Raw genomic sequence first — 12,300 nt, 5'->3', positions numbered from 1 at the left:
CTCATTCAGTTCGGTTTTGGTCAGATATGTTGTTCTCCGGTCACCATCTACCTACACGCACCCCACCACCCCATCCTACAACCATCGATCTACTGGGACAGAGCAGAGTCGTGCCAAAAAGCTCGGCGTGTGGCCCTCACGCGTAGCTTCGTCTCACCAATATATTCCAGATCTAGGTCACCCTATCTCCATCCCACTGGCGCGTGGCTCCCATGCTCCATCACAGGCGCATAGGAATGCAGATGATCACTGGCTGCAAATCAGTCCACCCGATGCCAGATTTTTCACTATATTATCGCTTTCCCTAAACCGTGATCTCGAATAAAGGACTGTTGATCTCTCCAAAAATCATCTCAAGACAACAAGCAACAATGCACCCGCCACTCTCAACGCTTTCAGCAAACGTTCCACCGTTTCCAGTGGTGGTTCCATTGTTCGTAATTTTTTTCGAACAATTAATATGGGTGAAGACCAAGAAATTGGTCTTAAAAACCTTTTTTTTTTCTTTTTTATCCACCACTTTGCAATGTTGTTATTATTCTAAGATGTTTGTTAGGGAATCCCACCCCATTCTCTTATATCATCTTTTCTATTGAAATATACTTGCTTGCTTAGAAAAAAAAAGTTGGAAAAATGTTGGGATACTATTTGTCATGTCCTAGCCCTAGCACATCTAGCATGTACTATAAAATAATTAGTCAATTATATAATTGGAGTAATTGAAACTGTTATAAAAAATAAAAACTTTTCATTCTCAAACAATATAGAATCTTATACACCATTTACTCTTATCAATCAGTATGAAATATTATGTATATTTTTTTGTTGATATTATACATTTCTATTAGTTATTACTTTTATTTTATTTGTTTACATGTTTGGCCTTTTTTTAAAAATAAGGTTCGAAAATAAAATATATAATAATCTCTTTTTCTAATACAAGTGGAACGAATAAAAGAACAAAGAAAAATAAAATGGAAAAAGAGGAAAGGAAAAATATTAAATTCAATAAAATGGATAAAGTAAAAGCTCACGAAAAGTAAAACGGGCCGCTCTCACCGTATCACTACTCGATCCAGTCCACCCAAATTTATGTTGACGTTTACAGCTTTCGTAGCCAAGAAGTACACGTGTGAATCATCCTCCGGCCTTCCATGTTCTGACGTGTACGGCCTAGATTCAACCCCCTCTCCCGTCCTTCTCAGTTTTCTTCGGCTTCGATCCTTTTCCCCTCCGCCCCTCTCAGATATCAGATTTCAGAACCTGAAATATGAATTAGGCAGAAGAAAAGTACAGAGACCCATTAACCCAATTTCTCAGAAAAATGGCAGAAAGTGCGGCCGCAGCAGCATCGTCTCCAAAACCCCTCCAACCCGCAATCCCCATCGACCCAACAACAGCGACACCACCAGCACTAACGACAATAGCAACACAAGCGCCTACGCCCACGCCCACAAATTCCGGAATTGCTCAAAATCCATCAAATTCTTCATCGAATCCACCACCAATCCCTTCACCTTCTCCCCTTTCACACTCCCACTCCCCTTCCCTTGACCATATCTCCTCCCCTCCACAAATCCCTCTCCCCCAACCACAACCACAACCGCAACAACATCAGCAGCTCACCCCAGCCGTTGGATTAGATTACCAACAACCGAAGCTGCAACAACAGCAGCAGCAGCAGCAGCAGCAACAATTCCAACAGCAGCAATCTCAGCAACAGCAGAGTTTGACCCAGAATGTCACCGCCATGTCGAATTATCAAATCCAGCAAAGCATGCAACGCTCATCGTCCATGTCGCGGTTGAATCAAATTCAACAGTTGGGGGTTATGAGGCAGCAGCAGCAGCAGCAGCAACAACAGCAACAGCAACAGCAACAGCAGGGGATTTATGGGAATGTGAATTTTGGTGGGTCTGGTGGGATTCAGCAGCAAAATCAGCAGCCAATGGGTACTGGTGGGAACTTATCCCGTTCAGCGCTGATCGGGCAGAGCGGTCACCTGCCCATGTTGTCAGGCGCAGCCGCCGCCATGGCTGCTGCGCAGTTCAATCTGCAATCCCAGTTGCTAGCATCGGTAAGAAATTGGATTCTCGTTTAACTCTATTGTCGTCTACATAGCATTTTTACGTGCTTTTTGCTTGTCTTGGAAGGTAAAAATTTGAGTCGGTTTTAATCTTTAGAAGCTGGTAAAGGAGATTTGGAATTGTTCATGGATGGCACCTTAGCAAATGGTCCATTTGAGCGAAGCGGGGAAAATGCCTTTTTGCACAGCTATGTTATTCTTGCGCTTAACAGTGAACTATTAGAAATGTTTATGATTATCCAATGAATTGGAATTCCCTGGACACCAAGCACTTCTTTGAATCGGTTTTAGTCTTTAGAAGCTGGTAAAGGAGATTTGGAATTGATCATGGATGGCACCTTAGCAAATAGTCCATTTGAGCGAAGCGGGGAAAACGCCTTTTTGCACAACTATGTTATTCTTGCGCTTAACAGTGAACTATTAGAAATGTTTATGATTATCCAATGAATTGGAATTCCCTGGACACCAAGCACTTCCGACGAAATGTAACCTAATCGTATAGTGAATTAGACTCAATTATGTTAGGAACACAATTAAAAATATATATGTTACAATATTAAACTTTGTATTAATATCCTGCTTGGTTAGTTTCAAGCATACGGTACATGGCAATTGAACCCCTTGCATTTTTCAATTGAAAATCATTTCTGTTTAAGAAAAAATGTGGAATATTGGATGCAGCCAAGGCAGAAAGCTGGACTGGTCCAAGGGACTCAATTTCATCAAGGTAACCCAGCTGGTCAAGCTTTACAAGGAATGCAAGCAATGGGGATGATGGGCCCACTTAATTTGAGCTCGCAAATAAGAGCGAGTGGGGCCCCCAGTTATGCCCAGCGAATTAACCAGGGTCAGATGAGGCAACAGTTGCAGCAGCAAAGTTCTCTCAACTCTGCACAGGTATACTGTTGCCTAATGTATATTCAGTTGCCAAATTAGGTTAACTAGTGATGGTTATACACTTTCAATTTTTTTTCTCATCATCTATATGTTGTTATATGTAGTTGTCCATTTTTCTCATGTTATAAATTTAAGTTTCCTATGTCTTTAGACAATCACACATGGGTGTTGCTCTTGTATATGTCTCGTGTACTTGGGCTATGCCTCTTCTCATTAATAAAGTTTATTTTTACTGAAAAAAAAATTAAGTTTCCTTTGTGGGATATAGATGTTATAGTTTTTTTCTAACTCTAAAGGCACATACTTTATTGAACCTGAGAGATATTTGGAATTATTTGTAATCTGAACTTCAGAAGCGAGACAGCATCATAGTTTGAAAATTAAACTAAAGAACACAATCCAACACTTCTTGGATACACTTTGAGGGTTTCTGCAATAGTTGGGGTCAAGCATCATGTTGTGGTTGACTTTCTCCTTAGTGGCTCCAAATTCAACAACATTCTGGAGATTTTCCAAGAGTGGAATTGGGAACTGAATCACTAGCTCTTTTTTTTTTTATAAGTTCTGAATCACTAACTCTTTAATTGGGAAATTTGCTTTTGGTCCCCTTGATACTAAGGGGATGCTTGGAGAATGAGATGGGATGAGAATTTTGTGAATAGTAGTAAGGTAGTTTGTGAATAGTAGTGAAATTGTTTGAGTTAAGTATTTATTGAGTTTTGTGAAAGGAGAGAGAAAAAGTTGAATAAAAAATATTATAAAGTTAAAATATTGTTAGAATATAATTTTTCTAATATTATTTTTATTTTAAGATTTGAAAAGTTGAATTGTTTTTTATTTTTTGTTTGAAAGCTTGGAAAAATTGTAATTATTAGTTTGAAAAAGTTGTAATGATTAGTTTGAAAGTCTGTGTTTGAATGATATTTGGGAATGAAATAAGATGGAATGAGATGGGATTAGATGGGGTGAGATGGAAATTATTTCCAAACATTCCCTAAATATAATCTCATGAGCGATGTTAATTGAGTAAACACCTTGGCAGTATTTGGAAGTCCCCTTTTTTTTTTAATCAGTAATAAGTAAGTTTCATTAATATGAATGAGTATAGGCATAACCCGTGTACACAGGGAGTATACAATAGAAAACACCTAAATACATTCTCAAAACGCTAAATTAGAGGCAAGAACTCATGTACACTATTTCCATTAAGAACAATGGCTGAAAACCATAGGAGTAAAGTGTGTATGAAAAAATTCTGAAGCTCCGCCATTGTGCGCTTCCTATCTTCAAAACACCGTGCTTTCATTTTCATCCAAGTACACCACATAATGCATAACGGAATCATCTTCCAAGCTACTGCTACCTGAGAACAACCTTGTAAACCCTTTCAACAAGCAAGCAGGTCAGCCACCTTTGCCGACATAACCCACGTGACATCCACTCTACTAAATATCCTGTTCCACAGCTCTCTCGTCACCTCACAATGCAATAATAGATGGTCCACTGATTCTCCATGTTTTTTGCACAAACAACACCAATTCATCACAATGAGGCCCCTCTTCCTTACATTATCCATGGTTAGAATTTTTTCAAGTGCCGTAGTCCACAGAAAAAAAAGCCACTTTGGAAGGTGCGCGAGACCTCCATATGCTTTTCCATGGGAAATGTACATTACCTATTGATGCCAGAATTTTATAATGTCTTGACTGAGAACTTCTTGCTGCCCCTGCACCTCCATTGTAACCTATCACCATGTGCCGTTAGTCTTCCTGATGAGTACATCAAACTAAACAATTCTGAAACGGTAGACAATTCCCAATCATGGTTATCCCGAGTGAATAAAATATTCCACTGATAAGAGTCTTGGGCAACCACAAGCAGATCTGCCACCGAAGCCTCCCTATTAGCCGCAATGTTATAGAGAGTTGGGAAGGCCCTCTCCAGAGAACGCTCTCCACATCAGACATCATGCCAAAACCTAATGCGAGTACCCTGTCCAACCACAAATCGAATATTGTTTTCAAAGCATTGCCATCCCCCCCTTATATATCTCCACAAACCCACACCATACAACAACCCACCCCCCAAAAGCACCACCATGTCTAGAATTTACAACTTCCTTCCACGTGATACCTCCATAGCCATTTTCCTAGTAGCGCTTTATTGAAAGTCCTCAAATTGCGCACTCCCAATCCTCCACTCGATTTGGAAGCCCCTTGCAGACAAGTCATTGTATTATGTACCTTTTTCAGTTAGTCATTTTTTATTTTTTTTAAATTGTCATTGACGTCATTGTTATAATTGATGGACACAGCTGTATAGAATATTTCTCAGGCTTCACAATCTTATGCGATGCTGTTTTGCTGGGTTCTATTTGCATGTTTTGCATATAAAATTTTATCCATGATCATGACATTCACTTTAACTTTACAAACTTGCAGATTCAAAGCTTACCCAGGACGGCATCGCTGGCATTTATGAGCTCTCAGTTATCTGGTTTGTCTCAGAATGGACAGCCAGCCATGATACAAAACTCTTTATCACAGCAACAGTGGTTGAAGTCAATGCCACCAATCTCTGGCACTGGTTCAGCTTCACTCCGTCTTCAACATCAGAGGCAGCAGGTCCTCATTCAGCAGCAGTTGCAGCAAAACTCGATGGCCTTGAATCAACAGCAACTATCCCAGCTGGTACAGCAGCAGCAACCAATGGGGCATTCGCAGCTACATCAGCAGCAGCAGCAGCAGCAGCAGCAGCAACAACAACAGCAACTACAACCACCTGTACAACAACAATTGCAACAACTGCCTTTGCATCAGCAGCAGCAGTATTCTCCCAGGGTGCCTGGACCCACAGGCCAGAAATCACTTAGTTTGACAGGATCACAACCAGATGCTACTGCATCTGGTACAACAACACCAGGGGGGAGTTCCAGCCAAGGAACAGAAGCGACCAATCAACTTCTTGGGAAAAGAAAAATACAGGATTTGGTTTCACAGGTCCTTACTGCATGTCCACTCTGTTTATCCTGTTCATATCCTAAGATGTCAGTTTTTCTTTCTTGCTTTTCATCACTAATGATATATTTTTCGCCTGGGATTGTGCTCAGGTGGATTCACAGGGAAAGCTGGATCCTGAAGTTCAAGATCTTCTTTTAGAGATTGCTGATGACTTCATTGATTCTGTGAGGCTCTCTACTGCTGCTATTTATCAAATATAATTTTTTAAGATGCACGTGCATGTCTGTCTACAAGTCCAAACAGACCCCCCCCCTTCTCAAACTAATTTTTCTTCAAATTTCTGCCAGATCGCCCTTTAAGTCTCTGCCAGATTCTACTTATAAAAAAAATGTCTGCCAGATTCTGTGCTCTAAGATAATTTTTTTTATAAGTTGGTAATCAAAATTTTTTTATCACCTCCTTATCAAAAGAAATACTTATCTTAGAAGTTAGAGCACATATTCTGTACTTACAAACCTAAAATTCCTAGTTTGAACTTCATGTTTGAGTTTGAATGGTTACCACTTACCATGGATGTAGTTGGAATTAAGGTAATTGTGATGTATAAAAAACGTCCAACATCTCACAATGAACCACAAAATACAGAAATAAGTCTAGCTCCTTCATTTGTATCTCAAGTTTGAAATTATCCGGTTGGATTGATTTAATTGTCTTAATATTACAGTAGGATATTTGAGATCTTTTTGTTTTCTGCTTTAAGGAAATCATCTGGAGTTGGGATTAACCTATAGAACTGTGTTTGAAGTTTTGCCACTCTCATCCATATACCTTGTATCCTTTACTCTGTAATGACAGTTGTGGTTAATTATTTTTGTGCTTTAGGTGAGATTATGGTGGTCTTACAGAAAGCAAGTTGTATCTATTTGCAGGTGACTACATTCGCGTGCAGTTTGGCAAAACATCGGAAATCATCAACTTTAGAGTCCAAGGATTTATTACTACACCTAGGTTTGTACTGAACTACAACATATGTCATCAGCTGATTTATAATAATACGTATAACATAATGGTTGAGTATCGCAACAATTTCATCACTGATTTTGTTAGTTTCTCTGACTGGCTAAATTTTCGCAAAAATAAAAACCTCATATGATTTGCAAAAGCTCGTCTGGAAAGTTCCTGATTCTGGAAATTGATTTTTTTTACTACTGTTGTCAAATTCCACATTCGTTTACTACTGTGATTTTGGGTTGAACCGATTTAAACTTTGTTGTTGAATACTGCTTTTGTTGAAAAAAATTACATAGAAAATACCTTCTTACTTATCAAAAGAAAACTCCTACTTGAATACACAACAGATAACAATTTCTCAGTTTTCAAAGCCTTTGGTATGTCAGCACCGCAGACGAAGATGGATGGTGAATGACTCTCTCCACCTTTTGCACCATCTGTATACCTGTTTGTCTTTTCATTTGTGTTGAGTTAACATATAGTGCAAAGGGAGATGCGGCTTATATAAGTTTTATTTTTTCACCTGGTCTATAGTGTGATTAACAAAGACTAAATGGGGGGCTTCTGAGATTGATCTCAGGGGTATGTTTGCAATATCTATGGGAGCAAACTTCAAACAAACACAAAATGCATGGATTGAAAGTATAGCATATCCACATGGGACTTAATTATTGATTTTACGGGTTTGCACTTAAACTGCACTGATTCATACTTATAAAACAAAATAGCATTGATTCACTGTTTTCTTTATATCCTTTTTAGTGGAGAAAATAGGACCTTAATAACTTTAACTGACGGAAATATTGTGCAGAGAAGAATTGGCATTTGAACGTACCAGGATATTCAAGTGAAGAGCGGAAGTACCAAAGCAAACCTGTAAGCATATTACATTTGTTTTTGTTTTTGTCAGATTGTGATAAGATGATGGGGGAGTTAAAGGATGCCTTTTTTAGTTCTCTTCTCATTGGATGACAGCATACATATGTTCTTCCAGCTTTAGTTTTCAAGACTTTATTGATCTTTTTGCTCTTTCTAACTAGGTGTATCTACTGTATATACTTACATATAAAAACAAAAGTGTCTACTGTATATACCATGTGTACTCGCATAGCGTCTTCTTGCTCAAAAAAAGATGTTATGCACAACTTGGTGTGACAAATTGGGTGTAATTGTATTAAAGAACTATTTAAAGATAAAACCCATGATCTTTTAATAAGAACTCTCTTGCCAAAATGAATGTTCATTGCAGATTCGCCTTAGAAGCATGTCATTGTACACTTACGTCTTCATTATTCTTTTTTTTTTAATAAGTAAATAGAAAATTTTATTGCCAAGCAAATAGGCATAGCCCAAGTACACATGAAGTATACAAGAGAAAGTACCTAAATACAAGCTAGGAACTAGAAAAGGCTAAAAGGAAATCATGAAGATTATCTCCATTCAATACAAGAGCCTTAGCCCAAACACACAAAGTACTAAAGAAAAACTCCCTAAGTTCACCCATCGAGTATTCTCTATCTTCAAAGCACCGCCCATTCCTTTCCAACCATAAGCACCACATCAAACACAAAGGGATCATCTTCCGCATGGCAACAATACGATGTCTCCCCTTAAAACCTTGCAACATGCAAAAAGATCCACTACTTGCTTAGGCATCACCAAAGAAATAACCGTCCTGCCAAAAATCTCATCCCCCAAAATCTTAGCCACCTCACAATGAAGAAATAAATGGTCAACAGATTCACCCTCTTTCTTACACATGTAGCTCCAATCCACGACAAATAATTCGTGCTTTCTCAAATTATACGTGGTCAAAATTTTTCAAAGAGACACCAACCGGCAGAAAAATGCCACCTTACTAGGTACCTTAGATCTCCAAATGCATTTCCAGGGGTATTTATTGACACAATGACAGGTTAATGCCTTATATAAGGAGCTAACCGCAAATCTGGAATTTCCAGCATGAATCCACCACAGACTATTCTCCCCTCCTTGAACAATCTTCTTATCGTGTAATCTTCCAAAAAAATTAGAAACTACATTCACTTCCCAATCATGCACAGATCTAATAAAATTGACATTCCACTGAAAATTAATATTTAAAAAGAATAAAGGAATCAGCCACTGCAGCGTCTTGATCTCAAGCAATCCTAAATAGGGAGGGATAAACATTCTTAAGAGCTGAATCCCCACACCATATATCATGCCAAAAACTAATCCTTGTCCCATCTCCTACCTTATATTTAACATGATTAACAAATTCCCCCCAACCCATGTAGATAGACTTCCACAACCCCACCCCATACGCTTCTCTAACTTCGTTAGAACACCAACCCCCTACATCCTACCATATTTAACATCATCAATATTTCTCCATAGCGCATGCCTCTCAAGATGATACCTCCAAAGCCATTTTCCAAGAAGAGCTTTGTTAAAGAACATCAAATTTCCACCCCCCAATCCTCCTCCACACAAGAAACCGGTGAACACACCTTCTTCCAACTAACCAAGTGAAACTTTCTTTCCTCCCCATTACTTCCCCACAGAAAATTCCGAAAGATCCTCCCAATTCTATTTGCCACCCCTGCTGGCATAGGAAAAAGAGAGAGGAAATATGTATGAAGACTAGACAATTTACTCCATATCTTTAGATAAATATAGCTTTTTCCAATCAGCTAACCTCTCAATCTTCTCAATCACACCATCCCAAATCATTAAAGATTTGTGAGGAGCACCAAATGAAAGACCTAGATATTTCAAAGGTAAAGAAGATACCTTACACCCAAGATGTTAGCCAAATCCAAAATATATAGAACAGAGCCCACTAGAATAATTTCAGACTTAGATAAATTAATTCTAAGGCCAGAAACAGCTTGAAAACAAAGCCGAAGGGCTCTCAAAGACCAAGGATGATCTTGATCGGTCTCGCTGAAAATTAAAGTGTCGTCTGCAAAAGGAATGATACTTTTATACTGCCCCGAGTCTCATCTCCCACCGAAAATCCCGATAAGAATCTACCTTCCACCGCAGCTTATATCATTATACTCAAGGATCCATAACAAGAATAAAAAGAAAAGGGACAAAGCATCCCCTTGTCTCAAGCCATGGGAACTATTAAAAAAACCAGCCGGGATACCATTCACCAAAATAGAGAATCTAACCGTCGAAATACAATGGTTGATCCACAAACACCACTTCTCCCCAAAACCATATCTCCCAAGTATAATAGAAACTTCCAGTTGACATGATCATATGTCTTTTCCATATCCAATCTAACTAGAATACCATCTTCACCCAATCTAATTCTGCTCCATTATTCTTGAAATAATTAACAATTCAAAAACATTTTTTGATTCCTTGAGCTTAAATCTTGCAGCTGTCAACTGATCTCCACAAGAAGCGTCTTGATGTTGTAAGTTCCTTAGTATCTGTACCTATGTTGGATCTGAATTATTCTTCTATTTGGCAATAATCCCTTGTCTTTTTACGATAACAACTTTGTCAGATTCGCACATTAATGGAATCCCCGCACCCTGAAACAAATACAAGTAATGCTAAAGAGATGATAAGACAGGGACTGACTAATCCAGTTGGTGCCAACTACTTGGTACGACCTTCCATTAGTCCAGAGCAGTTGGTTTCCCAATCTACTGGTCCCCAAATGCTACAGCAGATGACACGGTTTTAACACATGCACTCTGAATTCTTATTTGATCTTCATGCTGGCTGAGGATGACTTCATGAACACCGTTGGTAAGTGTTCCTCAGCCTTCAGACACTGAACATATTGCCTAAGGTTGCATGACATTTTTATATAGGACCTGAGGTTGCACGTTGTGCATGTACGTTAAAGGGACCCATATCGTAATTTGTTGCATGATTTATGTTATTTGTTAAGATGATGCATTGTCGAGAAGTCAGGATGGGGGTATGGTGCTACATGGCCACAAGAATGCTTCCGAGCGAGTATTTTTCTTGATTAGTGTTAAACTACCATCTTGTGTTTGAAACTTTGATGGTTTTTTTATTTTTCTAGTATGCATTTTACAATCCATTCCTGTCCAGCTAAATTTACTATTTTAATTGCTGCTGTCTCACAGGTTGGAAGAATACAGATTGCCGATAGCAAATAACTGTAATTACTTAGCAACTACAAAAAAACATGAACGTTAGGTGGAAGAGATGGATCGCAGCAGTGACCATCTTCTATATTTACGATTATAGTGTTGAGATGACAAATCATCGCCCATACGATGGGGCAGTGCCCTCCTCCATGAAGCTCGATTACCAACGGCATTAAAGAGATGGGAGGGGGGACTTGGGTTTGCTTGGTCGTCTTCTACGCCATTGATTGATTATTAGAGACGGGATTTTCTTATGTTTTGGACTCGAATCTATTTTGTAGCTGAATTTGCAAGTTGCAACAGAGTCGTGGTTAGAAGGGCTTTGTTTTGTTTTTGTTTTTCCTAAAGAAAAAAAAAAGAAAGAAAAGAGGACAGTGGTTAGATGGGTTTTTGTGTTCTTACGGATAAATGTTTGCGTTTGGTTCTTTTACTGACTCGAACAACTTTTAACCATCAGAAGGCACCTGTCATATATATTATTGATCGATCCCTTTTGGCTTTCAGAGCTGTCGGCTTTCAAGTCTAGAAAACTTGGGGCATGCAAAAATGTTTTGGAGTTTGATTTCTTTTTATCAATTTTCCAAAAATCGATCCAAAAATGTTTAACAAAACCCAATTAATTAAAACGTGTTCTTGACAACTGAATCCTAGAGCAGAGAGATCAATCCGTGAACAACAAAACAATGGGGAGTATATATATATATATATACACACATATATGAGAAGTGTTACACTCGTAAAAGTAAATTAACAAACATGATTTTATATAATATATTAGATTTACTTTATAATAAAAATAATTTTATAATCTAACGTACATTATCAAGTCACATCATTTAATTAGTTTATGTTTATGTAATCCATTTATAAATATACATTTTCCACGTACATAAAAGAAAAATGAGAACAAAAAATACATAAACCCACAGCCCCACACACACACATTTATATATATATATATATATATATATATATATATATATATCTCTTTGATCGATGAGATCTGACCACGAAACTTGCTCCTAGCTAGCTTGCGTGATGCATGTCCTCCCATGTTAATGGCAAATTAAGATCTATGATCTGGATCCTTGGAAAAAGGACCGTAAATTTTTAAAGAATCTTCTCCTTAGTCAAGTCAGAATATTAATTTTAAAAAAATAATAATAAAAAAATGTCACTTTTCACAATACATTAAACAATTATATTTTAAAATGATCAATGA

General features: G+C 38.1%; 1 protein-coding gene across 1 annotated transcript; it reads left to right on the top strand.

Moving 5' to 3' along the window:
* Positions 1-1,232: 1,232 nt before the first annotated feature.
* On the top strand, positions 1,233-11,581 carry LOC109001987 (transcription initiation factor TFIID subunit 12b-like). Its single transcript, XM_018979526.2, has 9 exons — positions 1,233-2,077; positions 2,768-2,983; positions 5,425-5,982; positions 6,093-6,167; positions 6,873-6,951; positions 7,766-7,830; positions 10,331-10,366; positions 10,460-10,707; positions 11,055-11,581. Exons 1-8 carry the CDS (start codon positions 1,325-1,327, stop codon positions 10,640-10,642), a joined length of 1,965 nt encoding a protein of 654 aa, XP_018835071.2. The 5' UTR covers positions 1,233-1,324; the 3' UTR covers positions 10,643-10,707; positions 11,055-11,581.
* The last annotated feature ends 719 nt before the right edge of the window (positions 11,582-12,300 follow it).

This window comes from Juglans regia, chromosome 7 (assembly GCF_001411555.2).
Source record: "Juglans regia cultivar Chandler chromosome 7, Walnut 2.0, whole genome shotgun sequence".
In the NCBI taxonomy this organism is placed as follows: Eukaryota; Viridiplantae; Streptophyta; class Magnoliopsida; order Fagales; family Juglandaceae; genus Juglans; species Juglans regia.
The sequence above is the reverse complement of the archived record's forward strand: the minus strand, read 5'-3'. Positions and strand labels throughout refer to the sequence as shown.

Bases quoted from the DNA above. Each gene is read 5' to 3' on its own strand.
- LOC109001987 (XM_018979526.2), top strand. From the start codon at position 1,325: ATGGCAGAAAGTGCGGCCGCAGCAGCATCGTCTCCAAAACCCCTCCAA. The intron at 5,983-6,092 runs GTCCTTACTGCA...GATTGTGCTCAG, and splicing joins TACAGGATTTGGTTTCACAG to GTGGATTCACAGGGAAAGCT. The intron at 6,952-7,765 runs GTTTGTACTGAA...AATATTGTGCAG, and splicing joins GGATTTATTACTACACCTAG to AGAAGAATTGGCATTTGAAC.